The sequence below is a fragment of the Dipodomys ordii genome, unplaced genomic scaffold (genome assembly GCF_000151885.1).
Source record: "Dipodomys ordii isolate 6190 unplaced genomic scaffold, Dord_2.0 Scaffold79, whole genome shotgun sequence".
Taxonomy (NCBI): domain Eukaryota; kingdom Metazoa; phylum Chordata; class Mammalia; order Rodentia; family Heteromyidae; genus Dipodomys; species Dipodomys ordii.
Genome location: NW_012267295.1, coordinates 3,799,103 through 3,823,478, shown reverse-complemented (window position 1 = coordinate 3,823,478; position 24,376 = coordinate 3,799,103). Strand labels below are relative to the sequence as shown.

Sequence of the window (24,376 nt, the reverse complement as noted above, 5' to 3'; positions counted from 1 at the left end):
CTTATGTGGTGCTGAGGAATCGAACCCAGGGCCTCAGGCATGCAAGGCAAGCGCTCTACCACTGAGCCACCTTCCCAGCTTTTTTTTTTTTTTTGCTGGTTAATTAGAGATAAGGATCGCACAACCTTTCCTGCCCAAGCTACCTTTGAATTGTGTTCCTCAGATCTTGCCCTCCTGAGTAGCAAGGATTATAGGCATGTGCATGGGCACCTAGCAACTAGAAGGTTTTGAAACTGCTTTGGTGGTGCTCAGCGGTCGCCTGGTATGGCATGTCTGGGCTGTACTGGCCTTTAGAGGGTCATCAGCTGCTGTGTCTTGCCCTTTTGGCAAGCTGGGTCAGGGGGAAGCAGGACCCACAGCCCATTCGCCACATGAGGCAGTCAGGGCGCAGAGTAGCAATGGGACTTAGCCCTCCTGATCCTACCTGCCATGAGCCGGGGCTCAGCCTCACCCAGCGGGGTTAGGTCCATAGCCTGACTGCAACATCTCGTTTCTCTCCCAGGTCAGCCCAATGGGGCCATTCTGGACCCTCAGCTTATCAGGGGCAAGGTTTGCCCCAGAGCTCAGGACTGGAGATCAGGGAAGGGAAGCGAGAGGTGTTTATTCAACAGCTTGTCCTGAGGTGTTTCTAGGGGTTGCCGGGAAGGGGGTGTGGGGGTCCAGGCCCAAGGATCTGTGAAGCCAGACATTTGGCAGTCCTTACAAGCCTTAGCTGGAGACCTCCCTGGGAAGCTTTGTCGCAGGTGGGTGATGGCGGGCAGATAGACAGCAGACAGTACGAACACAGCCCGAGGGCTTCCTGGCTTGGAGTAAAGCCTGTCTCCTCCCTCAGACAGGTATGCAAGGGGGACTTGCCAGCCTGCCTAGCTCCCCCCATTATGGTGGTGGATGGTTCTGTATGTCCCACTTTCTGTACCTGAGGAGGGTGGGTCAGGAAGGGTGGCCAGGTCAGGTGGCTCTGGTTTCAGGCTGAGGCCGCCCACCCCACTGAGTGAGAGCCACCAGCTCCCTCCACGCAACCAGACACCTTCGCCTGGTGAGGCCTCGATGTAGGCCCTGATAGGTGGGCTTGGAGCCATGGGAACAGGTGGCCGCCTCCTCCCTGCCCGCCAGCCTGGCCTGCTCCGCCACAGACCGGCAGGAGCTGGGACGGTAGAGGGACCAGACCTAGAGGAGAGAGGGGGCCCAGTGGACAGGGAGGGCCTGGAGGCTGGTGTCCTTCGGAGGTGCATAGGCAGGAAAATGCTGCGACGAGCAGCTTCTTTATGAATCTAGGTAGGGGGGTGCAGCTCACAGTAGACCATGTGGCAGCGGGGAGGCCCCAGGACCCGGGGCTCTGCCCCCCTGAGCAGCACTCGAAAGGTAGGATCAAGGTGACATGTCCGTCTCCCCAGGGGACCTAAGGACACCAGCCTCAGACTCTCCAGGGACCAGGACTGGCTGGAGGGCCACGGAGGGGCGGGCACCGTTAGGCCTTATTCCAGTGGATCCAATGGGCCTTGTCATAGGAGACCTGGACAGTGTGCTCCAGGCTCCACCCAGAGCTCCCCTTGGCCTCCTCTCTCCCCACTCATGAGCTGGCAGGAGGGTGCTCGGACATCTGGGGTGTTTGTCAGCCATCCAGTCCGCCCTTTTGGCTCTCTGGATGTGGATGTTGGAGAAGGGGGCCAAGGCTGCCCAGTGGCTGGGAGCCCACTTGGCAGGGTGAGGGGAGGGAGTTCCTGGGCCCCTAAGTCCCTTCTATTGGTATGCTCAGACCTCAGTCTCACAGGGCTTGGGGCAGGACGGGTGATGTACTTCCTTCTGCCAGCCCAGGTGACCTCCCTGTGGGCCTGACCCATCTCTCTCCCCACAGCCCGATCTGCTCAACTTCAAGAAGGGATGGATGTCAATCCTGGATGAGCCTGGAGAGGTAGGAGGGCGGGAGCTGGAGGGGAGAGTTTGGCTGGCTCAGTGCAGGGCTTCTAAAGGCCCTGGCCTGTGAGCACCAGGTGAAAGAAAGCTTAAGGGAAGGTGTTCCTTGTCTAGTGGAAGGAGCCGAGGGCGTGGCCGTATGAGTAGAGGACAGAGGCCTGGGCCCTCTGCTGAGCAGTCTGCAAGAGTATGAGCCACAGGGTGGAGGTCTCCTGGCTGCCAGCACCCCCACCCTCTTTCCCTGCTGTCACCAAGAGTGGCCGGGTCAGACCACCTCATGACCCTGGCTAAGGATCCAAGGGTGTGGGGCGCAGGGTGCATGGAGATTGTCTGCCTTGACAGATGGCCAGGACCCAGCCTTGCGCTGGGGGTGTGGCCCAGAGCATGGACTCCGGAGGTCTCACCCAGGACACTTGGATGGGATCACAGCCTTCTCGAGGCTGGCCACAGCTGTGAAGTGGGCGTGGAGGTTAACCATCAGGGAACAGAGTTGCAGCGATACTATCGACAGCTCAGCTCTGTCTCTCCAGCGTATCTGTCTTCAGGACCGGCAGGGACGGTGGATATTTCACCAGCTCTGCCCTTTTGGCTGCCAGGCTGGAGCCTGGGAGCCGAGCTGGCTCCCTGCCTACCTAGCCAGGGAAGGCTGTCTCCTATCCCCTGCCTGCATGCGCCTGTAGCTCGGGTCTGCGTGCAGCCCGCATGCCAGGCAGGGCGCAGAGCCAAAGGGAAGCTCATTGTGTTTCCTGCCTACACCGCTGTATTCCCTCTTTATTTGCTCCAGCCCGCAGCCTTCCGTCCCTGCTGCCTGCCCGCCGTCCCCTATGGCCGCTCTCCAGATGCGCACAAGGCCTGGCGCCCTGCCAGTGACCCCTTCCTGGCCTCCCCCACCCAGGGTCCCTGGAGGGCAGAGAGAGTTGAGGCCCCACCCAGAACTGGCCATTACTCATACTCTTTCATGGAGTTTTGGAATGTCCGAGCTGAAAGCGCCCTGGGCGTGCAAGCAGCCCAGCCCCCTTCCAGCACAGAAAGGAAACAGGGTCCACAAGTGTCCATTCCTTCCAGGCCATGCTGCACCTTGAGCCCTCGAGGCCCTCAGAGCTCATTCCAGCTCCTGAGAGTAACCAGGCGCCGGGGCTCACACCTGTAGTCCTACCTACTCAGGAAACGGAGGTCTGAAGGTTGTAGTTTGAAGCCAGCTCAGGCAGGAAAGTCTGTGAGATTCTTATCTCCAATTAAACACCAAAAAGCCAGAAGTGGACCTATGGATCAAGTGGTAGAGTGCCAGCCTCGAGTAGAAAAAGCTCAGGGGACAGTGCCCAGGCCCTGAGTTCGAGCCCTTGGCGTACATAAGAAAAGCGGGCATGGAAGGGCTAAGAAGCCATTTGCCTCAGAGCCTGTGGCACATTGCAGTCAGTTGAAGCCTCCATCAGACACTCGATCCACTTGGAGAGGGCCACCCGGTGCCATTGCTGTACCAAGTGCTGTGTGACACCCATGGGGGTTGAGACTTCTAACTGCACTGGAAGGCTGGGGGGCTTTGTAGTCCTACTGTACTCAGAGAGGTGGAGACACTTGCCTAAAGGCCCACAGCTTCCAAGAGCAGTTACAACTCTCAAGGGAACTGCTGCGTCTAGTTTCTTGGGTGCTGAAACCCTAAGTTCTCAGGGGAGGCAGCTGGAAAGAAATAGAAAGTATCATCCTTGCCTACTGGAAAACTTCCCATGTACTAGAGGAAAGGAAACCAAGTACTTGCAGCAACAACAAATACCTTAAATGGCTTCCTGGTACAGGGGACTCCCAGGAGGGCTGGGTGACATGAAGTGACCCTGACAGTGGGCAGCCCTGGGCTTGCATTCCAGTGCAGTGAGTGGAGCCCAGAGGTAGGCCAAGCTCCTCATGGGAGATTAGGAGATCGAGCTGTTCACCGTCCCTGCCCAACCTCACCTGGAGCCCAAAAGCAAGCACTGAAGAAAGACCCCTAACTCCTGCATCAGGGATGGGCAGCTTACGTTTTCTCAGGCTGAATGTGTGAGTAGCCAGCATGCCCAGAGACTTCCACTTTGCCACCTTGCCACGAGCTCAGTCTGCACCCTAGGCCTCTCCGGTCCTCCTGTCTGGGAGATCTTTGTTCTTGACCACTGTGGCAATCCAGGGGGACACAAGAGAAAACAAGATTAAAACGTGAGGTTCTGGCCCTCCCTAGCCCTGGCAGTCCTAGGGGCCTAAGAGCATCAGCAAATCAGAGGAGGGTTCCTGGAGGACTGGGTGTGGCTTTGGAGAAGTCAACCCGGCTCACAGCTGCACCCTGGAGGCTCAGAGGGGAACTGCAGGGCCGTCCACTGACCCACCTGCCAGGCCCTCTGAGGTCTCCCACCATCATTCCCTCCCTCCTCTTGCTTACCACTTCCTCTCCTTCACAGTGGAAGAAACACTGGTTTGTGCTGACGGACTCAAGCCTCAAGTATTACAGAGACTCCACTGCAGAGGAGGTGAGGCCCTGTCCCCCATGGGTGCCCATGGGTTCCTGGAAGGGGCTGGGGCAGCGGGCTGGCCTGGATCAACAGAGTGGGCCCCCAGGGCTCATGTGGACTCCGGTGGGCCCTTCTGCTCTAGGCAGATGAGCTGGACGGTGAGATCGACCTGCGCTCCTGCACAGATGTCACCGAGTACGCCGTGCAGCGCAACTATGGCTTCCAGATCCACGTGAGGCTGTGGGGGGTGCAGCGGGAAGCGGAAGGGAGGGCCCAGAGTCCGTGACTCACTCATTCCCCAGACACGTGTCATCCATCAGAGGTGGGCTCCGGAGAGGTCTGCTCTTGGGAAGCAAGCCCCTCCCCCCATCCAAGTGGGAGGGAGTAAGAGGGCGGCCACATGTCCACCTACCCACGGGGTGCACTTGCAGACCAAGGACAACGTCTACACCTTGTCGGCCATGACCTCAGGCATCCGGCGGAACTGGATTGAGGCTCTGAGGAAGACCGTGCGACCCACTTCAGCCCCAGATGTCACCAAGTATGGGCTGGGCTTGGGCCTTGTGAGCGGGGTTCTGGGAACTCACCTGAGGGCCCTGCTCTACCTTTGTGGTACACGAGCATCCTGCGCCTTCACATTAAAATACATAGGCTTGACCTTCATTCCCCCCCTCCTTTTTTTGGAAAGAGTTGTGCCCATGAGTCCAGGCTCTTCTGTCTCTGTGCCATGAAGCTGTGCCTAAGCTTGCACTAGGGAGAGACTTGGCAGTCTGGCTTCTGTGCTCCCCTCCAGGCTGGGGGCCTTTCCCTTCATTGTTGCCATGGTAGCAGATGGGGTGGGGAGTTGGTTACCCTGTGACCACGCCCTCTAGGGGTGAGGTTTATAGCTGCTAGGGGGGCAGGAACAGAGTGTTGTATAGAAGCCGGCCACACCTGTGTGGCTTTGGCTTTGGGCCACTGACTTTTTGTGTGTGTGTTGGTACTGGGGCTTGAACTCAGGGCCAGGGCACTGTCCTGTAGATTTTTCACGCAAGGCTGCTTAGCATTCTACCACTTGAGCCACAGATCCGCTTCTGCTGTTTTGGTGGTTAGTTGGAGAGACAGAACCTCTTGAGCTTTTTTGCTCAGGTGGGTTTTGAACTGCAATCCTCCAGATCTTAGCTTTCTGAGTAGCTAGGATGACAGACATGACACCCATGGGTCCAGCTGTTTCATGCTTATTTTATTCTTAGGCTAGTCCTGGGGCTTAAAGTCAGGGACTGGGCACTGTCCTTGAAGGGTTTTTTTGTTTTGTTTTGTTTTCTCAAAGCTAGTACTATACCACTTGAGCCATAGTTCCACTTCCAGCTTTTTGGTGGTTAATTGGAGAGAGAGTTTTGTGAAGTTTTTGCCCAGGCTGGTTTCCAACTGCAATCCTCCAGGTCTCAACTTCCTGAGTAGCTAGGATTACAGGCATGAGCCACCATACCCAGCTGTTACTCAAGTTTTTAATAAGCAGTGCTTCCACTGGTACTTGCAAAGGGCCTCCTGGGTACTTTGCACACAGTGGCTCACTAAGACATCACATCTATGCCAGCCAGGCTATGAGAAAGGAGGAGGATCCAGGCCTCACGGGCCCAGGGCTGGCAGGTGGTAAACTAGGCTGTGCCCAGAACCTGTTCACCAAGAAGCTCCACTTCTCAGACTCTGGGCCGGGCTGCCCTGCCCTCTGGGGACACCTAGCGCTGAGGCGGGGGGGGGGGGGGGGGGGGAGGGGAAGCGAGGTTGGGGTCTCTCTGGAAGGGCTCCTGTGGGCGAGTGGACAAGGTCCCACCTGACACGGCTCTGCTGGCGCCCTAGGCTCTCGGACAGCAACAAGGAGAACACGTTGCACAGCTTCGGGCCCCAGAAGGGCTCCCCAAAGGTGGGGGAGCAGCGGGCCGCCTCCGAGGTCATCGGCCGGGGCAGCCCTCGCAGGGTGGATGGGCCACGGCAGTCCCTGGACTATGTGGAGCTCTCCCCGCTGACGCAGGCCTCCCCGCAGCGAGCCCGCACCCCAGCCCGAACCCCTGACCGCCCCACCAAGCAGGAGGAACTGGAGCGGGACCTGGCCCAGCGCTCTGAGGAGCGGCGCAAGTGGTTTGAAGCCACGGACAGCGGGGGCCCAGAGACACCCACTGGGGAGGGGCCACGTCGGGGCCTGGGCGCCCCCCTGACTGAGGACCAGCAGAGCCGGCTCAGCGAGGAGATCGAGAAGAAGTGGCAGGAGCTGGAGAAGCTGCCCCTGAGGGAGAGCAAGCGGGTGCCACTCACCGCCCTGCTCAACCAGAGCCACAGCGAACGCCACACACCCTCGAGGGACAACCATGAGGCCCTGGAGAAGGAGGTGGGCTCCGGAGACGGAGGTGGGCCCCTGGCCCCCCAGCTCTGCTCCTGACCCTGAACCCAGTCCTGGTGTTTGTCTTTTTTTTTTTTTTTGGTGCCAGTTGTGGGACTTGAACTCAGGGCCTAAGTGCTGTCCCTGCACTGTTTTTGCTCAAGGCTAGCACTCTACCACTTGAGCCACAGCGCCATCTCTGGCTTTTTTGGTAATTTATTGGAGATAAAGAGTCTCAACGGACTTTCCTGCCTACGATTGGCTTTGATGGCGATCCTCAGATCTCAGTCTCCTGGGTAGCTAGGGTGACAGGCGTGAGCCACTGACACCTGGCGCCAGTTTATCCTCAAGTTTTTGTGCTGAAGTCTAGTGCTCTACCACTTGAGTCACAGCTCCACTTAGGGCTTTTTTTTTTCTTTTTTTTTGTACTTAATTGGAGATAAGAGTCTCAGACTTTGCCGCCCAAGCTGGCTTTGAACAGTGATCCTCAGATCTCAGCCTCTACGTAGCTAGGATTACAGGTGTGAGCACCAGTGCCTGGCTTGACATTTGTCCCACACACCTGTGGTGTTGGGGTGCTCATTCCCTCATTCCCTGTTTGATCGCTGTCCTAATTGTCAGGCCCTTTCACTTTTATTCCCTAGACCCCTGCTGTTGTTTTGTTCTGTTGTTTTCTTTTTGTGTGTGTGTGGGGGGGGTCCGGTCATGGGGCCTGAACTCTGGGCCTGGGCGCTGTCCCTCAGCTCTTCAGCTCAAGGCTAGCGCTCTACCACTTGAGCCACAGTTTTTGCTTATGTGGTGCTGAGGAATCGAACCCAGGGCCTCAGGCATGCAAGGCAAGCGCTCTACCACTGAGCCACCTTCCCAGCCCCATGTTCTGTTGTTTTCTTAGTTGTGCTCTTAATAACACCCAGGATGGGAAGTGGGAAGGGAAGGGAGACCATGTTTTGTTCATCTTTTACATCCCAAGCCTTGTCCACAGCCTCTCAAGTCCCTTGACTCAAGCTATTCCCACACTTCTCCTGGGCAGGCCTCCCCTCTGTCACTGACGGGGAAACAAAGTTCACAGGTGGCACACCTGCCTGTCATCCTGTGGTGGGTAATAGTGACAATGGTGTGCTGACCCTATCCTTGTCTTCTCTGGGCCAGAGCTATCTCAGGTCTACGCCTGGCCATCTAGGAACCAGCGACACCAGTGCTCCTGCTCCACCCCCACTCTTGTGCTAGTTCTGGAGCTTGAACTCGGCCTGGGCACTGTCTCTTAGCTTCTTCTGCTCAAGGCTGGCCCCCTTATCTCTTGAGCCACATTTCTGCTTTGATGGTTCATTGGAGATTAGAGTCTGATGGACTTCACTGTCCTGGCTGGCTTCAAACCACGATCCTCAGACCTCAACCTCCTGCGTGGCTAGGACGACACACATGAGGTTCCCAACCTTTCTGTGAACCCTAGGAAAGCTGGCGTTGTAACCCTGTGAAGCTGGACAGCCATGTGCTATTCCTTACTCTGTCTGGGTCCTCACTGACCTGGGCTTCTCCTCTGCTAGGTCCAATCTCTCCGTGCGCAGCTGGAAGCGTGGCGTCTCCGGGGGGAAGCCCCCCAGAGTGCACCCAGACCCCAGGAGGATGGCCGCACCCCGCCAGGCTACATCTCTCAGGTGAGGCTGAGGCGTGTTATTGGCGGTGGGGGGAGGGGACAGATTTCTGGTTGCTGTGTTGTCAGAAAACAATACTTTGGCATCCTTCCCTGTGTGCCAGAACCCGTGCGAGGCGTTTGACACACCCCTCTCACTCTCCCCACAGCTGGTGGGCGTGATCACGGTGCCCATTTTACAGACCAGGCCCCTGGGCGCTGAGGGCTCACGTGACTCGCCCGAGGGCACCCAGACTGCAGGTGTCAGAGGTGGGATTTGAGCCTGGGGTCGGCTGACCGCAGAGCCTGTGTGTGAGTCCCCGTGTGACATTGTGCAGTTGGAGCCCCTTCCCCCGCCTCATGGGGCGGGGGACTGGAGAGTTGTTCCCTGACATGGAGCGAGCCCGCCCAGGCACAGCCAGGAGCCCTGCAGGACGTGCAAGCCTTCAGTGGCCCTCGGGAGTGAACTCTGCCTAGGACAGCGCTTCTCAAGTGCGGGGCGGGGGTACTTTGTCCCCTGGGGACAGCAGCTATGTGTGGAAGCAATTTTTGATTGTCACAACTGGGACACTTGGTTTTCCAGAAGAAAAAAAAATGATTATGTACGTGTGTGTGTATGTGTGTGTGTGTGCACGTGCGCGTGCATGTGCACCTGCGTGCGCTGGTCCTGGGGCGTGTATGCATGCGTGCACACATATTTATTTTACGTTTTACTAAATAATAGATATTTAGTATATAATTGATAGTTTTAAAATATATATACTATTCTTACTGTGAATTCCATGCAGCCGGTGGATTTCCCTCACAGCGTCTTTGGGACTTCCTGTTCTAATGTGAATGTGGATTGACATTTTTGTTTATGCTAATAAGTAAGGCGAGAAGTCAAATATGGAAACTTTACTAGGTCAATATTACGAGTGACCCCTTTGCTGAATTGGAAATCTTTTTTGTTTGTTTGTTTGTCTTTGTTGTTGTTTTTTGGTCAGTCCTAGGGCTTGAACTCAGGGCCTGAGCTCTGTCCCTGAGTTTTTCTGTTCAAGGCTAGCACTCTACCACTTTGAGCCACAGCGCTATTTCTGGTTTTCTAGTGGTTAATTGAAGATAAAGAGTGTCACAGACTTTCCTGCCAGGGTTGGCTTTGAACCTCTATCCTCCTGAATAGCTACGATTATAGGCGTGACCCACCAGCACGCGGTCTCGGGTAATTGTATTTTATTGGATATTCCAGAGCATCCTATTAATAATATTTCTGGGGGCTGGAGGTGTGGCTCAGTTTGTAGAGCACTAGCCAATAAATGAAAGCATCTGGTACTGAATTTAAGTCCTGATCTCAGACCAAAAAAAAAAGACTATTTCTGTAGTTTTTGTTTTTCTGTATGTTCTCTCATGACCATAGACTTAACACGTTTAAGTGTCAGCACATTCTCGTCACCTGCTTCTAAACAATCCATAAGACAATAAACCAACTTTCTCAGTTCCCACTGTGCAAGCTCCCATCATGGCTGACATCCAGCTACCCGCATGACATCCCTCAGCCAGGCTGGGAAGAGTCTGTCTCACCCAGCCGTCCAGGGAACCACCTCAGGGACGGGCGGAATAATAAAATGCAATGAATAATCAGGGAGTGATACACTTTGACTATGTACGTACTACCTTTATTTGTCATAGAACTATAATTTTAAGTTTAGAAAGCAGCCTTGCTTAGCAGCCTGGTCACAAAATCGTGAATAATTTGACAATCACTTGTCTGCAGTCTATAGTACTCTGTTGCCCAAAGGAGAAAAGAATATCGGGATTCCAGATGCTGTGCAGTGGGAGCCTTCTAGACATTCCCAGGAGTAGTGGGAGGTCCCGTGAAGGGGCTCTTTGGGAAGTGTGTGTGTGCTGGGGCTGGGGGCTGCGCTGCTTGTGGCCGGAGGTGGGAGGCGGGTTGGTACTCATTGTGGAGCCTCCAGGAACAAGTCTGGTGCCACCGTCACGAAGTGGTGCTGCAAAAAACCAGCGCTCAGGAGAGGGTAAGGCCCAGGCCTGGAGAACTGGGGCAAGGCTGAGGGTAGTATGGGCTAGCAGGGCACTAGGACTTGGTGATGGCTCAGGAGAGCAGAGGAGGAGCTGACAAGGAGAGTCAGGAGATGAGGAGACCAGCCTTGGGGTCCCTGGGCGTGGGGAAGGTAGAGGAGAGGCCTCCCTTGAATGAGGCCTCTCAGCAGGGCTGGGCCCAGGCCACAGCCTGTGGCCAATGGATGGAGCCCTGAGGTCCTGCCCAGGGCTCCTGGGGTTCAGAGACAGTCTAGGGGCATCTCTCTCTGGGTGGGCCACTTACCTGTGATCAGGGTGTTCCATCTTTGTTACTAGTAAAACCGGCTTTTGAGTCCACTGGGAAAAGGTTTCTGCCACCAAAATGGAACTTACAAAAGAATCCTGTGCTAGCCTGGTGCCGGTGGCTCACACCTGTCATCCTAGCTACTCAGAAGGCTGAGATCTGAAGCTTGTGGTTTGAAACCAGCCCAGGCAGGAAAAGGCTGTGAGACTCATCTCCAATGAACCACTAAAAAAGCCAGAGGGGAGCTATGGCTCAAGTGGCAGAGCACCAGCCTTGAGTGAAAAAGCTAAGGAACAAGGCCCAGGCCCTGAATTTAAGCCCCAGTACCAGCACACATACAAAAAGGAGTCCTGTGACTTCTTAGCTTATAGATGGGGAAACTGAGGCTCAGAGGAAGGGTGTATGTAACCTTTGAGCTCTAGGGAGAACTGGTCCCAGGTGCCCTGCTGGGGGCTCCAGAGGCTGACAGCACAGTGCCAGGGTGGGCAGGGAGAGCAGATAGAATTGGGGAGGGGGATGGGAAGGGAAGGAAACAGCTTGAAGACTGGGGTGGGGGCGTCAGAGAAGAGGAGTGGAGTCACGTGCCCCCCCCCAGCATGGGAAGAGGCAACTGCGGTTGCTCTGGTCTGGTAGCTCCTGCTGTGGGGACCCCTCCTGTGGGTCTGAGGGCATCCGCACTGAATGGGGGTCTCTCACAGGGCTGGGGGACTGAGCAGGGGCCCCTCCTGCAGGGCTGTAGGTCACTGGGTGGGTGACACCCTCACAGGGCTGGGACACTGAGCGAATAGCACTCACACAGGGCTGGGACACTGAATGGGGATCCCTCACAGGGCTGGGGACCCTTGTGCCACAATACAGCGGTGGGGGTGATTCTGGGGCTTTTCATCCTGGGACTTAAGCGCCACCTTGGGCAGAAGGGCCCTTGCAGTCCAGTGCGGGGGAACTTCATTTCTTCATCTACCTTGACGTGCATGTGAGAGGTGCGGCCAGTATCAGGACACCTCTCTCGTCGGGAAGGTAGGTCTGAAGCAGCGCCCGGCCACGGAGCACTCTCTGTGGATACCCCTCCTGCCATTACCCCCACCCCACCCACACACACCCCCTGCATAGCTCATCAGCTACTGTGTCTGCCTATCTGCCCTAGCCCTTTAAGGACACAGGCTTCCAATTTTATTTCATTTATTTTTGTCGGTTGTGGGCTTTTGCTCAAGGCTAGCACTCTACCACTTGAACCACAGCACTATTTCTGGCTTTTTCTGCCCATGTGGTACTGAGGAACCCAGGGCCTCAAGCATGCAAGGCAAGACTCTACCCCTGAGCCACCTTCCTAGCACATGGCTTCCAATTTCAAAGTGCCTTATTTATTTGTATTTGTTTCATTTTTGTGCCAGTTCTGAGGCTTGAACTCAGGGCCTGGGCATGGTCCCTGCATTGTTACGGCACGGTGTCACTGTGACCTGCCTCGCCTCCTCTGTGGTCTTACCCTCCGCTTCCACTCCTCAGGGCCCAGATAGCCTTGGACAATTGCGCACCTCCAGGGTCAGCTAAGGAGCAGCCTGAATTCCTTTCGTCCTGGAAGGTGACATAGTCAGAGGCCCCAGGAGAAAGACAAGGGTGTCTTTGGGGGCGGGTATTCTGTCTCTCCTACCATAACAGATGTTAGCCCGATGTGTTTTGCTCTTGTGAGTGGGAGCAGCCGCATGTACCGCCAGACGCCAGTTCTCCCCGCTACCTTCCTTATGCCTTTCCACAGGAGTCCACGCAGGCCACTCTGCCTGTGTTTTGGGGTTTTTGTGTGTGTGTGTGTTTTTGGTCGGTGGGCTGTGGGGCTTGAACTCTGGGCCTGGGCTCTGTCTCTGAGCTCTTCAGTTCAAGGCGAGCGCTCTACCACTTGAGCCACAGCACCACTTCTGGTTTTCTGGTAGTTAACTGGAGATAAGAGTCCCATGGACTTTCCTGCCTGGTCTGTCTTTGAACCCCGATCCTCAGATCTCAGCCTCCTGAGTAACTAGGATTACAGGCGTGAGCCATCAGTGCTCGGCTCTTCCTTTGTTTTGGTTCTTTTAAAAAAAAATCTTTTAAGTAGTTGTACAGAGGAGCTGCCATTTAACACAGCAGTTTATGAACACAATGCATCCTGATCAGGGTCACCTCGTTCAAGGTTCCCACCCAGTCTTCTGCTTCTCTGCCTTTGGACAGCTCCCCAGCGTCCTTCGTAAGGCTCAGTCCATCACTGATCTCAGGATTCCCTGGGTAGACATTTAGAATGTTTTCAGTTTTTATTTGTTTTCCTGCTAACCTTGCCTTTGCAAACAACCTCATTTCTGAGTCCTCACACACACACACCACCTCCTGGGGCGTGGCTATAAATCCTAGGAGTAGGCTGCTAGGTGAAGGAATAAGGTTGTTAAAATGTCAATTGGGTATGGTAGCATATGCCTAAAACCCCAGCATTCAGAGGTTGAGGCAGGAGGATCACAAGGGAGAGGTCAGCATGAACTGTACATAGTCAGACCCTGTGTCACTGTGTGAGTGGTAATGATGCTGCCACTGCCCCCAGGCCACCCAGCACAGCGGGCTCCGCCGTGGGCATCGTCAGTCTCAGGCGTACTTGCCCCGCTTGTCTCCAAAGCCCTGTTGTACATTGTCATCCATCTCAGCTCATTCACTAAGTACTTGCCACATGTTGTGCCCTGGCCTGAATGCCAGGCCTCAGCTGCCGTCCTGAGGGTATTATGGTCTGGGAGAAGCAGAACCTTGGAGGCAGGGAAGAGGCTTCCCAGAGACAGATGAAGCTGGAAGAAACATTCCAGCTGAGCTACAGGTCAGGTGAATTAAGGAAGGAAAAGCATGTTCTAGGCCGGGTGGAATAGCATGAGCTAAAAGTTCGGAGGTATGAGTAAGCGCAGAGTTGGTTTATGTGAGGTTGCTGGGGGGGGTGTGTGTGTGTGAAAAGCTGGGCAGGAGTAGGGCGATGAGAGCCCACCATGGGAGCAGGCACTGGCAGGGCAGGGAGGGGGGTGGCACGCGGGAGGGTTGGAAGCAGGGGAGTAGGGTGGGGTTGTCAATGCAAAGGTGGTGTGGCAGTAGGAGCAGGCTGGTGGTGCGGATCCAGCCTGGCCCCTGGGGAGCCTGCCCGCAGCTCCTCCCCCTGGGGGCAGTGAGGCAGCTCTGTGACCCCTGGTCCCCCGCCCGCAGGAGGCCTGCGAGCGCAGCCTAGCGGAGATGGAGTCCTCACACCAGCAGGTGATGGAGCAGCTGCAGCGCCACCATGAGCGAGAGCTGCAGCGGCTGCAGCAGGAGAAGGAATGGCTGCTGGAGGAGGAGACGGCGGCCACGGCCTCCGGTAAGAACCCCACTCCACGCTGAAGCCCCCCACCCCTGACTGCACCAGGAAGAGAGCCAGGCACCTGTAGCTCACACCTGTGATCCTAGCTACTGAGATCTAAGGATCAAGGTTTGAAGCCAGCCTATCTGAATAGGAAAGTCTGAGGCTTTTTATCACCAATTTAAAAGCCAGAAGCCCGGTGCCTGGGGCTCACGCCTGTAGTCCTAGCTACTCAGGAGGCTGAGATCTGAGGATCAAGGTTCAAAGCCAGCCCAGGCAGCAATGTCTGTGAGACTCTTATCTCCCAGAAAATCAGAAGTGGCGCTGTGGCTCAAGTGGTAGAAGTAGAGCTGTGGCTCAAAGCACCAGCCTTGAGCAAAAAGTCAAGGGTGATCGCAAGACCCTAAGTTTAAGCCCTGGAACTGACACCAAGAAGAAAAAGAAGGGGTGGAAGTGTGGCTCAGTTGGCAGAGCACTAGCCAATGAGCACAAGTGTCAAGTCCCGAGTTCAAGACCCAATCTCAGACCAAAAAAAAAAAAAATAGTAAGTGAGAATTGTAACACTTGTGGGCGGGGTGTCACCTGGGCTTAGAAGCTCCCAGAACTGGTTTTTGCACCTTCTAGAAAAGGAGAAACTGATATTGTAAGAGATTGCCCCTCCCCCATAGGTTGTGACTCCCTCTCCCCCTCCCCCTCCCCCCTGCAGCCACTTGTGGGAGGGCCCACCTTAAACTACTCTCTGTTCACATGCTGGGGGAGTGGGGAGTGCCATCTCCCTGACCCCCATAGGCCCCCCCACTGGGGAAGCTGGGGGGAGGGGAGAGGAGAGCCTGGCCCAGGCCTGGCTGTGTGCTTTTCCCATTTGCACAGATGAAGAGCCAGGCCTTAGGTTAGTGACACCACCCTGAGGTGGTACAGTTGGTGCCAGAGCCCAGAGCATTCTGGGTACAGAGCAGTGCCCTGAACACATCTGCTCTCCCAGTCAGAAGCTGGAAATGTGTATGACAGACAATTCCTTCCCCTCCATCAGCCCCTCACACACCTGCCATTCCCCCCCCCGCCCCCGCACGTCCTGTGCACCCCAGGGGGTTGCAGGATGATGGAAAGTGTGAGAGAGGTCATGGGAACTGAGCCTGCTTCCTGCCTGTGCTGGCCAAGGGCTTCCTATGCTTGCACCTTTAGGCGCTTCTGTATTTTAGGGAGGTCACCCTGCCCCAGCTGGGTCCACGCCTGGATCACCCTGTAACCCAGCACGAAGGTTTCCATAGTGAACCTGGAAGTCCTACACACACAGAATAACAGAACACCCACAGCCTGGTGTCCCTTCCCTCAGGGAAGGGTGATGATAATTCCCTATTCAGTGGTAGGATTTGGAATTGTGGGTAAAACCACAGAGCAAGACTTAGTCCTCACGATCACCCCGAGTGGTGTGAAAAAATACTCTGTTCTGCCGGGCACTGGTGGCTGGCCTATAATCCTAGCTGCTCAGGAGGCAGCCAACCTGGGCAAGAAAGTCTGTGAGGGCTGGGAGGGTGGCTCAGTGGTAGAGCGCTTGCCTTGCATGCATGAGGCCCTGGGTTCGATTCCTCAGCACCACATAAGCAAAAAGAAAAAAAGCCGGAGGTGGTGCTGTGGCTCAAGTGGTAGAGCGCTAGCCTTGAGCTGAAGAGCTGAGAGACAGCACCCAAGCCCAGAGTTCAGGCCCCACGAACAGACCCCCCCCCAAAAAAAAAAAAAGAAAGTCTGTAAGACTCTTGGTGGTGGAGGTGGTGGTGGTCATGGGGCTTGAACTCTGGGCCTTGGCACTGGCCATGAGCTCTTCAGGGCTAGCAGAAGAGCCCTACCAGAGGGCCCTGAAGGTGTCCTCCCAGAAGGGCCATCTGGCAGGGTCATTCTCCCATGATGGGCCCAAAGAGATTGAGTAATTCAGCCCTAAACTACTCAGTTCAGGACACTGCCTGGATTGCTCTGGGCTGCTAGTCTAGTCTGGTGCTCTCTGTATGCTGCTTTCTGATTCTGTATCCACCTGTATACGTGGAGTCTTAGGGGAGGCACAGCTTGATGATTCCAACCCCTCTCCAACTTTTCTACCTTTCTGCCTTCTCCCAGCCATTGAAGCCATGAAGAAAGCCTATCAGGAAGAGCTGAGCCGGGAGCTGAGCAAAACACGGAGTCTCCAGCAAGGTCCAGATGGCCTCCGGAAGCAGCATCAGTAAGATGGAAATGGGGCCCTGAGTGTCTTGGCTAGGTCTGCCTTTAAGCCAGGGCCTGCTGCTCACCAGGATACTTGAAAATTGAGGACTTGGTACTGAGGCCCTCTGCGTTCTATGCCTGTTTGGTTTAGTGTTCTATAGAGCTGGGTTGCGATGTCACTTTTCACCAGTAGGTGTCTCCCTGTTACCGCACAGTTCTGGAGTCCTGGGGCTGCCCTCCAACCCATGGTGGGCTGAGTCAGGTTGTGACCCACTCAAGGGCCAGCAGTGACAAGAGCACTCTGTCCCCCTGTTCCCCTGGGAAGGTCAGACGTAGAGGCGCTGAAGCGGGAGCTGCAGGTGCTGTCCGAACGCTATTCGCAGAAATGCCTGGAGATCGGTGCCCTGACGCGGCAGGCTGAGGAGCGGGAACACACCCTGCAGCGCTGCCAGCAGGAGGGCCAGGAGCTGCTGCGCCACAACCAGGTGGGCCCGGCCCCTATGGGGCTGGGGGTGGACATGGTGGGGCCAGCATCGAGGCCTAACCGTCCCTCCCCTCCCCCAGGAGCTGCACACCCGCCTGTCCGAAGAGATCGACCGGCTGCGCAGCTTCATTGCCTCCCAGGGCTCGGGCAACAGCTGTGGGCGCAGCAATGAGCGGAGCTCCTGTGAGCTGGAGGTGAGCGGTGCCCCCTTCCTTCAGCCCCCTATACTTGGTAGCACCTCCCCCCACTACCAACACCTACCTGCAGGGGAACCCTGGCAAGCTATTCCACCAGTCAGTAGCTCCTAGAAGAAATGCATGATTCCACCAGCACCTTAGCATTTGATTTATTTTACTATATTGCTTATTCATTTACTTATTTATTATAGCATTTGATTTATTTTACCTATTCTATTAGTTTATTTACTTATTACTTATTATTACTTTTGGTGCCAGTTTGGGGCTTGAACTCGAGGCCTAGGCACTGTCCCTTAGTCTTTTTTTTCACTCAAGCTGACCCTCTGCCATTTGAGACCCAATTCCACTTGTGGCTTCTTGGTGGTTAGAGATAAGTGTCTTGGGCTGGGAATGTGGCTTAGTGGTAGAGTGCTTGCCTAGCATGCATGAAGCCCTGGAATTGTTTCCTCAGTATCACATACACAGAAAAAGCTGGAAGTGGTGCTGTGGCTCAAGTGGTAGAGTGCTAGCCTTGAGCAAAAGAAGCTCAGGGACAGTGCGTAGGCCCTGAGTTCAAGCCCCAGGACTGGCAGAGAGAGAAACAGAGAGAGAAAGAGAAAAAGAGAGGGAGGAGTCTCATGAACTTTCCTGCCTGGCCTTCAAACCAGAATCCTCAGATCTCAGCCTCCTGAGTAGCTAGGATTACAGGGTGAGCCACCAGCGCCTGGTTTGTCTGGAACTTCTGTATGTCCTTTTTATCTAATCTTCCAGTAATTCCAGGAGTTTAGTCACTGTCCCTGCTAGACAGATGAGCAATCAGACCCAGGGAGGTCCATGGCCTTCCTAGAAGTCACCCAGCTCCCACTGTAGAAACCATGTTTGCACCCAGCAGTCAGCTCCGATCTAAGCTTTTAGGCTGGGCCTGTTCCCCATTGTCAAGTCAGGCACGCAGCCCCTCAGCACTGGGAGGATCCGGGGCCTGCCATGGCTGCATAACTCTTGTTAAAGGAGGGCCACAACCCAGCCTCCTTTCCACCTCCTGGCCCCCAGCTGGACCTACAGCTAAGGTGACCATAGCCAGGGGGGTGAGGGGTGAGGGAGGACAGCTTCCTGGGGGAGGTGGGCCGCCAGGATGGAATAATAGGGATCTTGGCACAGGTTGGCGCTGCCCTCTAGGGTCTGGGGCAGGAAGGAGCCAGGCTACAGGGCTCTGGGCTTGGGTCAGCCTGGCACCTGTGCCCGCAGGTACTGTTGCGAGTGAAGGAGAACGAGCTTCAGTACCTGAAGAAGGAGGTGCAGTGTCTCCGGGATGAGCTGCAGGTGTTGCAGAAGGTATGGAGAGCCACGGGGGGTCGGGGGGACACAGAGGGGCTCAGAACCTCCCGGATGCTAGCCAGGGACGTGTCCTTGGCACCTCTTTGCCTCGTTCTCCTTCAGCCCTCCCAGAGCCCCCCACGAGACTCGCTGCCCCATTACAGACAGGGAAGACAGGCCGGGCAGTCTGCAAGGACACACTTGCTTTGGTTTATTCAGCATTAGTTTATTTACGTATTACTGTTTGTATGTGTGGGGGCTTTCTTCATTACTGTGGGAGGACTGAAGCAAAGCTTCTCGCTTGCTCGTCAAGTGCTCTATTGCTCATGTGATGCCCCTAGTTCTTTTTATTTATTTTAAAATTTTATTTTTTTGCTTTTTTTTTTTTTTTTGGTCAGTCCTGGGGCTTGAACTCTGGGCCTGGGCGCTGTCCCTGTGCTCTTCAGCTCAAGGCGAGTGCTCTACCTCTTGAGCCACAGCGCCCCTTCCGGTTTTCTAGTGGCTTATTGGAGATCAGAGTCTCGTGGACTTTCCTGCCCAGGCTGGCTTTGAACCACAATCCTCAGATCTCAGCCTTCTGAGTAGCTGGGATTCCAGGTGTGAGCCACCGCACCCGGCTCATTTTAATTTTTTTAAATTGTGTGTGTTGGTACCAAGGTTTGAATTCAGGGCCTTCTGCTCTTGCTTGCCTTTTTCGCTCAAGACTGGTGCTATACACTTGAGCTACAATTCCCCTTCCAGTTTTTTTGCTGGCTAATTGGAGATAAGAGTTGCTTAGAGTTATCTGCTTGGGATGGTTTCAACCCTTGATCCTCTGATCTCAGCCTCCTGAGTAGCTAGGATTGCAGGCATGAGCTACTGACTCCTGACTTTATTTTGTTTTTGAGATAGGGTCTCACTAACATTTCCATCGGGGGCTTTAAACCCCGACCCTTTTGTCTTCATCTCCCAGCAGCTGAGACTACAGGTATACCTCACCACACTTGGCTTATTTACTATTGAGCACCTTCTACATGCCAGGCCGCATGCTAAGAGCTGGAAGCATCAGTTCCACCCAGGTCTGGCCTACATGGCTCATCCACGGCTGCCCTGTCCTTGTGCCAGCCCTGGAGGCTAAAACGGGGCTGGCTGCTCTGCACTGCCAGCGGGGAACAGAGAGGGCATGTATCAGGTGGTGGGCCCGGGAGGGGGCTGCGACATTCATGGCCCCCCTCCCGCGCCAGGACAAGCGCTTCACATCAGGCAAGTACCAAGACGTGTACGTAGAACTGAACCACATCAAGACGCGGTCAGAGCGGGAGATCGAGCAGCTGAAGGAGCACCTGCGTCTTGCCATGGCGGCCCTGCAGGAGAAGGAAGCCACGCGCAACAGCCTGGCCGAGTAGAGGTGGGAGCCTGGGCTCTGGGGGGGGGGGGGGGGGGGGCGACGGGGAACTCACAGTACCCAGCCTGACTCACTGGCTACCTGAGCAGACAGGTCCTTCTCCTGCCTCTGTTTCCCCATCTGTAACTGGGACCATGACACCACACACAGCGTTCAGGCTCAGGCCACAGCTCCACTTCCAGCTGGCTCATTGGAGATAAGAGTCTCACCACCTTTCCTGCCCAGGCTGGCTTTGAACCATGATCCTTAGATCACAGCCTCCTGAGTAGCTAGGATTACAGGTGTGAGCTGTAATTACAGTGGCCAGCAAGAGAGTGTTCTCTTTCTGACAAGTCTCTATACTTCATACGGCTCATGGGGAGTGGAGGGGGGCGGCCAGGGAGGCCACCAGCAGAGCCAGTCTGTTTTTGCGAAGAGCTGAGAGTCTTGTAGGCAGGGTGGAAGTCCCTCCTCACCCCCTTGCCTGACCTCAGCACCTGTCCTTGCCTTCCAGGTCTTTGTGGTCCAGCCCAGCTGCAGTCTCCAGCCCCAGGGGGGCCAATCAATCATCAGCTCCCCCTGATGGATGGAAGTCAGAAGCCAAGCTTTCTTCCCACCCTGTGGGAGGCACGTGCACTCATACACACACACACACACACACACACACACACACACCGCGCGCACCCGTGCACATGCACAGTGTACACACACGTGCATGCACGCACACACATGCATGTACACACTGCGTATCTGAGCGCGCCCCTCGCACTGGGTCTCACCTGGCACCTTCAGGATTTTTTATGTGAAGAGATTTTTATAGAGACTTTTTTTTTCTTTTTTCCTTTTTTTTTTTTTCTCTCCTTTTTTTTTTTTCCTAAAACACTTTATACTTTTAAAGAAAAGCAATTCCTGGTGGCATCTTCCTCCCGGCTGGGATCCCTCCCTCTCAGCCGCCTGGCCTCAGCTTACCCTGAGGGTCCCCAGAGGTCCCAGCAGTGGCCATGGGGGGTTAACGGGTTGGCGGGGGGGGGGGAGGCCCTGGATGAGTGGTCCCACATATTGGGGATGGGGACAGAGTGCCAGCAGCTGTCCCCACCCCCCCTCTGAGGGGTGCTGGCCATGGCGCCGCTGGCATCGCCCATGAAGATGCTTCTCCTGCTCCACGAGCACTCTTAACTTAATAAAACCTTCCAGCAGCTCTGGTGTCCTGGGTGGCCAGGCAGGCTGAGAAGCAGGGGACGTCTCCCCAGCACCCCACCCTTCCGAAAGCTTGGGTGTGGGCTTCTGAGGGTGGGGCTGAGAATCCACATGACAAAGACTGTGATGTGCGCGTGGGGTGTGCATGGGGGCGTGCAGGCTTCAGGGTGGGGTGTGTGGGCTCCGGGTAGCAGCGTCTGTGGCAGTCAGGACCCCTCTGACTGCTCTGTCAGATCTGTACTCAAGCACGGTCCCTCAGCAGTCACAGCTTCTCACCCTCGGGGAAGCCTGGCAGCCGTAGGAGGGCTGGAGCTGAGACTGCCCTTGACTGTGTCCTGGGGCAAGTCACCGCCTCACTGAGCCTGTTTGCTTCTCCAGCAAATGGGTCTTTTCCTTTTAGTCTGAGTGCTGCATTGAGTCTATGCCCAGTGTTCACCAGGAAGAAGTGTGGGGACAGTAGGTGCAGCCACCCCAGGCCCCCCAAGACGGGCATCCTCATGTCTGGCTGTGCTGATCACAGTCACAGGGGCTGGGGGAAGCTGCATTCTCTGGTATAGAAATACCACATGGAAGCCAGGCACCAAGAGCTCATGCCTGTACCCCTAGCTTCTCAGGAGGCTGAGATCTGAGGATTGCAGTTCAAAGCCAGCCCCGTCAGAAAAGTCCGTAGGACTCTTACCTCCCATTAACCACAAAAAAGCCAAAAGTGGAGCTATGGCTTGAGTGGTAGGGCACTAGCCTTGAGTATAAAAACTCAGGGACAGCACCCAGGCCCTGAGTTCAAGCCCAGAACCAGCAAAAAGGAAAATACCACATCAGGCTGGCCCTCAGAGGACTGAGAATTCAGAGGAGACCCTCACTTCCTGCCACTGCTCAGCTAATGAGATGTAGGAAAGCCTTGGTTGGAGAGAAGAACCATTCCAGAAGCTCTTCCCTGTTTTTCTTTCTTCTTTTTTTTTTTTTTAAATTTTATTTTCTTATAAAGATGCTGTACAGAGGGGTTAGTTACATCAGTAAGGTGATGAGTACATTTCTTGTCGATCTTCCCTGCTTTTCTGTGAGCATGTGGCAGGGATAGGAATGAACTCAAGGCCCCTTACTCCACCACTGAGCTACAGCTGCCCAGGCTTCTAGGAGATGGGGTGACTGACTGGCCCAAGCCTCTCCCCACCTGCAGGCTCTAGCTCCTGTCCTCCGCCTCCACCACTGGTGAGCAAGAACAAACAGGCCAACATGCTACACCGTAAGGCACTCCCCATCAGACAGCACCAAGTGTTGGTATACGCAGAGCCCGGGGGTTCTCCCACATGCTGGCAGGAGTATCCCCTTCATACGACTCGGGCAGTGTCTTGTCCAGTGACACACATCTGCCCTGGGGTTCAGCATTTCCTTACTGCCTCCGTGCACAGCATGACTCACTGTGATTCCTACCAGCCTTGTCCAAGGCAGCCCAAGTCTGGAAACATGACTGTCCATCAACAATGGACCAAACACGGGCTGGGAAGGTGGCTCAGTGGTAGAGCACTTGCCTTGCATGCATGAAGCCCTGGGTTCGATTCCTCAGCACCACATATGCAAAAAAAGAAAAAAGCCAGCGCTGTAGCTCAAGTGGTAGAGCGCTAGCCTTGAGCTGAAGGACAGCACCCAAGCCCAGAGTTCAGGCCCCACGACTGGACCCAAAAAAAAAAAAAACAATGGACCAAACAGGTTGTGGTATAGTTATAGATTATCATATGACACAGTAATAAAAGTTACTGCTATGTACAAAAAAATGCATATATCCTCCAGATACCATGTGGAGCACATGCTGGAAGGTTCCATTTACATGGAGTTTAAGAGTGGATGTAGTATTCGCTCTGGTGAGCATCTTCAGCATGGTGGGGACCCCTGGGCTGGAGAGGCAGCCATCGCCTGGTGGTGGTATGCCCAGAGAATGTACACATGCAGAAATGGACCTGACTCCACTGAAGAATGTGTTGCTGTTTACAGACTGTCTCGATACAAATAACCAAAAAAATAGCCAAAGTAGGGCTGGGAAGGTGGCTCAGTGGTAGAGCGCTTGCCTTGCATGCGTGAGGCCCTGGGTTTGATTCCTCAGCACCACATAAGCAAAAAGAAAAAAGCCGGAAGTGGCGCTGTGGCTCAAGTGGTAGAGCGCTAGCCTTGAGCTGAAGAGCTGAGGGACAGTGCCCAGCCAGAGTTCAGGCCCCATGCCGGAACCCCCCCCCAAAAAAAAAAAAAAAACACAAAAGCCAAAGTAAATAGGGTGGGGCCATGATAGGAGAGCACCTGCCTAGCAAGCATAAGACCTTGAATTCAAGTCCCAGTACTGCCTAAAAGACAAGAAAAAAAAAATTCCAGGACCTGTGGATATATTGGCCAGTCCCAGGACTTGAACTCAGGGCGTGGGCATTGTTCCTGAGCTTCTTTTGCCCAAAACTAGCACTCTACCATTTTAGCCATAGCACAGTGTCCAGATATTTCTGCGTATGTGGTACTGAGGAATCGAACCCAGGGCCTCATGCATGCAAGGCAAGCGCCCTACCACTGAGCCACCTTCCCAGCCCCAATTCCTGAAATTCTTTTGCCCAAAGTTAGCACTCTACCATTTGAGCCACAGCACCATGTCCAGCGAATCCAGGGCTTCATGCATGCTCTACCAATGAGCCACCTTCCCAGCCCCAAGGCTCTAGGTTTTATCCCCAGCTTTGCCAAAAGAAAAGAAATTCCAGTCTCAGGAGGAACACAAGTTCCTCACCCCCCCCCACCTCCTCCTGCCTTCAGCTCCCTGAGCTCAGGGTTTCCGGCCCAAGAAGCCCCGGAGCCAACCCAAAGGGTGAGGAGGCAAAGGGTAGTTTCTGGAACATGAAAGGGCTGAGTTGTAACTGACTCATCCTGGACACCCCAGCGTCCCATCTGGATTTTACAAGGCCCAGCGGGCTCTGAGGGCCAAGGGGGCAGGCGCTTCCTTTGATGGAGCCTCTGGCAGAGCAAACTCGACAGACAGCACCCTCTGAAAACTCACAGTGACCCTTTGAAGTGCCTAGGGCTGTTCCCAGGCCACAGAGGACAAAACAAGACCAATAATGCAGTGACTCAGGTCTAAGCACTTGCCATTAGATGACATTCTCTCAGCCTGGCCTCCCAAGGCAGGCCAGACCCTGCAAGGAGATTTCGCACAGCTGGCGCCTGTGGCTCACACCTGTGGTCCTAGCTCCTCAGGAAGCTGAGATCTGAGAATAAAAGATCAAAGCCAGCTGGGCAGAAAAGTCCATGAGACTGCTTATCTCCAATGAACCACCAGAAAGCTGGAAGTGGAACTGTGGCTCAAGTGGTAGAGTACTAACCTTAAGAAAAAAAGCTCAGGGACAGTGCTCAGGGCCTGAGTTCAAGGCCCAAAACACACACACACACACACACACACAAGACTTGTATATGCACTTACACTTGCTAACCATCTCTCTGGAAAGATTCGCACACATACACACACAAGTGTGTTCACACACACCACTGCCCCCTCCCCCTGTGAGTGAGCCCCATGCTAGGGGCTCTGGACAACAGGAGGCCTGGGGACAGTGGCTGCCCCCAGAGATCAGCCAGGAGGTCTGGGAGTTGGGGGGGGGG

General features: G+C 55.0%; 1 protein-coding gene across 1 annotated transcript in view; it reads left to right on the top strand.

Annotated features, from left to right (window-relative positions):
• Triobp (TRIO and F-actin binding protein) overlaps positions 1-20,753 on the top strand; it is a 54,889-nt gene extending 34,136 nt beyond the window's left edge. Inside the window, exons 10-23 of the mRNA XM_013024800.1 lie at positions 1,856-1,912; positions 2,927-2,940; positions 4,313-4,406; positions 4,531-4,620; positions 4,820-4,929; positions 6,228-6,753; positions 8,289-8,399; positions 13,896-14,043; positions 16,135-16,237; positions 16,544-16,703; positions 16,783-16,896; positions 18,124-18,210; positions 19,416-19,579; positions 20,070-20,753. Of these exons, the coding sequence (XP_012880254.1) occupies positions 1,856-1,912; positions 2,927-2,940; positions 4,313-4,406; positions 4,531-4,620; positions 4,820-4,929; positions 6,228-6,753; positions 8,289-8,399; positions 13,896-14,043; positions 16,135-16,237; positions 16,544-16,703; positions 16,783-16,896; positions 18,124-18,210; positions 19,416-19,577 (1,776 nt within the window). The 3' untranslated portion in view covers positions 19,578-19,579; positions 20,070-20,753. The remainder of the gene's footprint in view (positions 1-1,855; positions 1,913-2,926; positions 2,941-4,312; positions 4,407-4,530; positions 4,621-4,819; positions 4,930-6,227; positions 6,754-8,288; positions 8,400-13,895; positions 14,044-16,134; positions 16,238-16,543; positions 16,704-16,782; positions 16,897-18,123; positions 18,211-19,415; positions 19,580-20,069) is intronic.
• Positions 20,754-24,376: the final 3,623 nt, after the last annotated feature.